Source organism: Corvus brachyrhynchos, unplaced genomic scaffold, assembly GCF_000691975.1.
Source record: "Corvus brachyrhynchos isolate BGI_N302 unplaced genomic scaffold, ASM69197v1 scaffold65, whole genome shotgun sequence".
NCBI lineage: Eukaryota > Metazoa > Chordata > Aves > Passeriformes > Corvidae > Corvus > Corvus brachyrhynchos.
The window spans coordinates 3,995,568-4,002,294 of NW_008238365.1; the positions used below are offsets into that span (position 1 = coordinate 3,995,568).

Here is a 6,727-nt window from a genome sequence, read left to right on the forward strand (position 1 = left end):
GGTGGTGCCCGGAGGGACGGGGCTGCGCGCGGCGGTGCTGACCTTTGGGCTGCCTGGAACTGCTGCCCTCCCCATGGAAGCCAAAGGGCTGCTGGGGCACGGGCAGCCCTCGGTGTTGCCGAGATGCTGCGGCCATAATCAGCAGTGCTGTGCCGCCCCCATGCCCAGATGATGTTTGCTTCCTGCTGCCGATAGCGAGCAAGAGTGTTGGGTTAGAGCCTCCTTCCCGCAGCACAGGGCCCAGGAGAGGAGTGGGACAGGTCTCATCCCTGCCCTGGCCTGCAAGTGATGCCCAGGAATGTCAGTTTTGTCGAGCCCTCTGTCCTGCCTTTCTGGGTCGAAATTTTATTCCCAGCTTCATGTCGAGGTCCTCCAAGCCCAGCAACTGCTGTGAAAGCAAAAATGCCCAGACAGAAACCCCAGGAAAAGGCAGCCCCAGGTAGGGTGGGTCCTGCCAGACCCACTGTCAGAGACTGAAATAGTTCATGCCTCAAATATTGATACAAAGTTTTGCTCATTATAGCAAAAACTGTATAAAGAAGCTACAACCACAGAAACCTCCTTGAAGAACTTCGGACTTTAAGTCAAACTACTGAGATTAGATAAAGGGAAAACTCTTCTTTAATCAACCTCAGGCCCGGGGAGAAACAAACAAGTAAACAAGGAAGAGAATGTGAGCCAAACCCGGCAGCCGTGCCAAGAATCATCTCTGGCTTTCTTCACGGTGGGGGAGGCCATAGCCCACAGACCCATTTGCTGGGAGCAGGTTTGCAGATTTCCCCCAGCCGAGGTGGGGGGAGGAAGTTTCAGTCTGCCATAACCTCTGCTCAGGGACAGTGAACACCCATCCTCCCTTACACAGAGTGGCCCAGGTGTGGAACGCCCAACCCCAGAGGCCACATCCAGGGGACATTCACATGAGAGGCAGCAGAGGGGGTGTCATAATCCATCAAGGACCTCCCGAAGTGCCCCCCAGAGCTATTCCTGAGGCCTTGCACTGCAGGACTGCATGTGATGCAACACACCTGGAGGCTGTTGTATGAGACAATGGCAAACTCACCCCCCAAGAAAGTGCCTGAGTTTTCCTACCTAGCCTGAGCGTATATTAAGCCTTCAGATTCTATGCCTTCCAGGGGGACCTTCACCACTAAGAAGACCAGCTGGAGAGGATCAATGGAACACCATTGGGATCCACGGAGTGGTGATATTCTCTGTCGCCCTCTTTGTCCCCCCCACCTATTTTCTATTTCTTTCTCTTCTTTCCTCACTCTCTTTCATATTTACTATCAAATAAAACCCATACTATTGACATTGGCATATAGTCTTGTTTGCACCTTAATTTGGGCAGAGGCATTTCTAATAGCCTTTTAATAACTGGATCATGACACCCACACTCAGGACAGTGCTGTGGCAGCAGGCACAGCACCATGAGGCTGCAGGGGGGCTGCCTGGGCTGGGGGAGGCAATTCTTGGCTCACTGAAGCTGAGGTATTTGCCACCAGGCCCACAGCCTCCTGCATCGGGGGAGAAACTCAACAAGGTTTGATGATTACTAATTTTAGGTGTTGCTGGTACCTGCAAAGTTTAGTCAGGCTGAACGCCCGCCAGTTTTCCCGCAGCGGCGGATACCATGATACCAAAGCAAACATTTGTTCCTGTGGGATGTTCCCTTTGCTGTGATTATGTGTCAAATGTAAAATATTGCAAGTCTGAAGTAAAAACATTGAGCCTCCATCTAGCACAGCCCAGCCAGGCTATGGTACCCCATGGCCAGCCCCTGCTCGTGGGGGTTGGTGCTTGGTCCACAGACCAAGCCCAGCTGGGCACTTGGAGCTAGAGGATGTTTCCAACTCTCCCTTCATTTCTCAGCTCTTTTGCAAACATGGTCATTGCCTTTTCTCTCTGTGTTAACTTTACTAGTGAGGAAGTTCCCATCCATTTAACAATGTTCTTCCCATCCAGGAGAGCTCAGCATGGGTCAGTGCTTTGTGTGCTGCTGCACCAGCACTGGAGCCCAGCTGCCCCTCCTGCCATACACCTGCAGCTCAGGAACTCCCAGTGAGACCAGGAACAGCCACGCTGACTGGGGGCACAAGTTCATACAGTCAAAACCCTCCCTCCATCATGTTACGGAGCAGGGAAGCAAAAGACAGGGTTTATTTATAATCTTCCTCAAGTGGAAACCAAAAGAAGTGACCCGTTGTTACTGAAGATTTCTCAAGCCACCCAGGAAGAAAAGTGATATTTAGTTGTCGTTAAAGGCTCAGAACTGCATAACAATTTCATGCTATGTTAACTTCTAGGTTTTCTTTCGCATAGAAAATAGAAAAACCCAGGCACTTGACCTTTAATCACAGTTATTTGTGTGATCAGTCAAGTGTGGGAAAAAGCTAGCTTGTGCTTGAAAGATGCCCATTAAAGCCAGATTGCTCTAATATGACACACAACTCTCACAGTGTAATGTACAGGATCTCGCTTGCCTGCCTCCAGGCACAGCAGCTTCCTTTTAGTATCCACGCACTGGGTCTCACTGCTGGGACAGTAGAAGGTATCAATGTCATGAAGCAAATCAGTCCAGACCCCTGGGACAGCTCCATTCACCACCAAGCTCCACAGGCGTGTACACTTTCCTGTCACTGAGGAGCCAAGCAGGGAAGAGGATTTTGGAAGTATATGGAGGATTTGATGTTAGGTATGTTTTACTAGAAGAAGGGTCTGTCATGTTAAAAGTACACAGCTTTTCCATTTATCTGAAATATTATTCCAAGCACTTATAAAATCTTGGTACTAGAACAGCCAGAGGTATTTTAATTAAGATTTTAAGTATCAGGTTTTGGGGAAATAATCTCATGAATTTTGTTTTAGCAACAGCAGATAACTAAAAGCCATTGCTGGAGTGAAGAAAACAGAGCAGCCTTTAATGGACACTACTGGATTTCTTCACGAGCCCAAGGCCAAGCCAGGGACAGGACAGAGGGATGCTGTCCCTGGGATGGTACAGCCGACCAGCTCCTTGAGCAGCACAACAAGGGACCAGTATCTGCAGGTGGAGGAAGAGGAATACCCAGTTTGTCTGGTCACCTTTGCTGTTCACATCCAGCTCTGGGGCTGCTGCCCTTACCTACTCCTGACTGCTGCCGCAGCTGCAGAAGGTGCCTATAGAGACAACAGCAAAGGGAAAGCAAAGACATCAGGTCATCCAGGCTCCAGACTGTCAGGTGAACTTGTACAAAGAGTGGGGCCAGCCCAGAAAATGTATAATTGGCTGAGCTGAGCTATTACCTGCTGTAAGTGGAGACAGAAATACAGTTTTGACACCACAGTGAAAATAACCCTCCTGGAAAAAAAAAAATCAATACAAACACCAAGGAAAGAGAATCAGAAACCAAGACCATCAATTCCTGAGATAAAGAGTTGAAAGTCTCAGCGGGAGGACAGCCAGATCTGTACTGAAAAACAAAACTTTTCTTCTTTTGCTGACAAATTACTTTTTATGCTAAAGGACAAAGGAGCCATGAGAATGCAGGCCTCAATGTACACCTGAAAGAGCAACCCTTAACAAAAGATGGAGTAGGCAGAAACCTCATGGAAGTTTTTGCATTTCTCTTTCTCTTCCACACGTGAAACTATTTTCATACAATGAATAACAAAGGATTTCTGCAATTTTGTACTGTTTTGGGCATGTCACACAAACATGCTCCAGGACTTCTGCTGTGACAAGGGCAGAGCCAGAGCAGAGGAAGTCACAGCAATACACCACAAGTGTGCCTGGCATTAGGAAATATCCCACAGAGAAAAGCGGCTCAGGCAATCCCGTCCCAATGGCACCTCACCAGTGTGCCACCCCTAGCTGATCGCAGGGCTCAGACACCACTTCCCAGGGGCACAACACTCCATCACAGCCAGTGCTGGCCCATCCCTGCTCATCCCCTCCTGCTAACTGGCAGAAATCACAGTGAAAATGAAAGTTACTGTAAAGCTTCCCCATAAATCTCATGCTCAAAGCTGCATAGCCCAGCCTCAGTGCTGCAAAGAGAAAACCCTTCTACCTTCTGGGTTGTTTGTCTGCAAATACAAAGCAACCAGAGCTGTGCACTTGCTTTTTAACAGCTCTGTCTTTCTGTCAGATCTGTACTCTTTGCTTCAGGATGTCTGCACTATAAATGTTTTGCAGCAGTTCTTTAGCTTTTAAGGTAATCACATAAAAGACCCTTGACTGCATAAACGCAGCTAATCTGGGTAAATGCCTTCAAGCATCTTTACATTTCTTGCTAATGGATTTCCAGAGAGCCCACAGATATCCACGTTCTAGCAAACAATGTAAAATAGAGTGTCTAATTTTTTTAAACGCCTCACATTCATCATATACTGAGAAAATCCTGAGCTCCAGGCAGCATAGTAGCATTACACTTACATAAGTCATACCCCGTTCTGTCATCACCAGTATGAACCCTGCCTCTGGCTGGGGCATGGATCCACTTGGTGTTAAGCTCCAACTCAACCAGAGACAAATTACCACATACTATTAATTAGAACCAGACAGGAGGGATCCAGGTGTCGCAATCTGGTGACAGAGCCTGAAGGACACGTGGAAGCACACACTGAGCTCAGGAGTCAGAGTGTGTGGGATCTGCTCCCCGGATTGCACCCTGGGAGCAGTGGGAAGGCTCGTGGAGGAGGCAGGTCCTGCCCCTCAGAGATGCTTTGCTGGTGGTGCTGAGTACAGGGCAGGATGCCAGCACCCGTGTTTGTACACACAGTCTTCTTCCCCCTCAGCCTGCCCCTCTGCTGTGGTTTCACTTGCTCTGCTTGAAAGGCAGATGTGCAGAGTGAGAGCTCAGGTGTGTGAGCCTCTGAGAACTGAGGGAGTAATGAGGATGTACCTCATATAATGGTGCAAACAACCACTAATGTAATTTTGATACCAATTACAGTAATTTGAACAAAGGAGTTGTCCTACCTTTGATTTGCTCTCCTTCTTCCTGGCTGGTTTCATTAAAACCACTTACAGAGATTTGCAGCAGTTCTGTTTGAAGTGCTGTCATCAGGATTTTCATTTTCAGTCACATCAGAAATGGTCGTACAGCAGGCTGGTTATGTTTCACAAATGGATCTGAAGCATGTGGCCATCATTCATTGTGAGAGGCATTTCAGACAGGCTGGTCCTGCTGGTCGTGTGGCTTCTGAGGTGAGTGTCCAGCATTGAGTGCCAGGGAAGAAGCTCCAGAGTGGCCACAGCAATGGCCAGTGCCTGCCCTGGTGCCAGGCTCCCTCCACAGCTTAAGGTCTTCCCAGACCTCCTTCAGCAGCTCCGAGCTGCACTGCACTGAATCTGCAACCCAAACCTTGGTTAATTTGAAGACTAAGTATGTGCCAGTCTGGTTCACACTGCTCCTGAGGAGAGCATCCCTGCACCCCAAATGGGGACCCCAAAGTGCCAATGCACCTTGTGCCTGGATTCCCAGTTTCATGGTGTTTCCTCTATTTATTAAGAGCTTTTTTTATGTTTATATCTTTGTGCTGATCACCATTTAAAATGCATTACCAAGATTTCTAACTTTCTTGGTCCTTCAATAAAAAGGCAGTAAATGCCCTTTAACAATAACAAGGGCACTGAATTGCTGTGGATTTCCATGGAGTGATGCTGCTCTGACTCTTATTCATCAGGCAAATAAGAAATGCAACTTGCATGACACACTGATGAGGAAAGACACTTCAGGACTTACTTGGTAACTCAATCACCACAAGACATTCACCAATTATCCCCCTGTCAAGGGGTGAGGGTGACAGGGAGGTCATGCAGGGTGAGTCTTTTTCATTTGTCCATGATAGAAGAGGGGAATACACTTTGCAAATTATAATTAGCAATTTAATCCAGCTGTGGCTAATTCATAGATGCATTTTGCACTCCAGGACTCAGCACTCGGGCAGACTCTAAATAAGGCACCAGCATGGTGTGTCCTGTTCCCTGAAAGCTCTCCAGTAATTACAGATTACTCACTGCTCAGCAGAGAGCAGGACAGCTTTCCATGCCTGCAGGTGCCTCTGCTCCTCCTGCCACTCTGCCAGGGCAAGATGCAGCCCTGGAGAGAGAGACTGCCAGCTGCCGGCCACACCATCCCCCAGGATAGCTGCCATGGGGGTCCTGCCAGCCCTGTCCCAATGATGGAGAGAGGGATCCTCCTCAGTGGTACATCCCAGCCCTGTTCCCATCCCGGCTGAGCATTGGCCAGTGGTGGAAGGGGGTTGGGGAAAGGGCTGCAGCTCAGGGAAGCAATAAATTCTGCTCCATTCTAATGGGGCAGTCCGGGCCCAGAAAGAAATTGGTGTATACATTCACAAAAATCCTGCTTGAATAAACAGAAAGGGAGGGAATGCTGGAGAGAGCATCCAATCTGCATCATAATTGGGGAAAAAAATAACAAATGGCAGAAACAACCTGTTCCCATATGCAGCTGCAGTTTGTTCCCCCTGTATCGAACAGCCATGCACCAAGCCTACTAGGAATCTTCTCTGGAAATGTATGAGTGTTTCATGCAATAAGAGCAGGAAAAGAGCCTCTTTTTATGTGTATTGCAGAATCTGCTGTAATGAAGCATCAGAGAGAATTTTGTCAACCAGACACTTACTGCTATCTCCAGCCTGGTACCAGAAGTGGGGGGCTCACTCCTGGAAGAGTCTCAATGAAGAGAGGCCACGTGGGGACAGCAATTAGGCTCTGGAGGTT

General features: G+C 48.3%; 1 protein-coding gene across 1 annotated transcript in view; it reads right to left on the reverse strand.

Moving 5' to 3' along the window:
- EPHA10 (EPH receptor A10) overlaps window positions 1–6,706 on the reverse strand; it is a 34,675-nt gene extending 27,969 nt beyond the window's left edge. Inside the window, exon 1 of the mRNA XM_017736124.1 lies at window positions 4,961–6,706. Coding sequence (XP_017591613.1) covers window positions 4,961–5,057 — 97 coding nt within the window. The 5' untranslated portion in view covers window positions 5,058–6,706. The remainder of the gene's footprint in view (window positions 1–4,960) is intronic.
- Window positions 6,707–6,727: the final 21 nt, after the last annotated feature.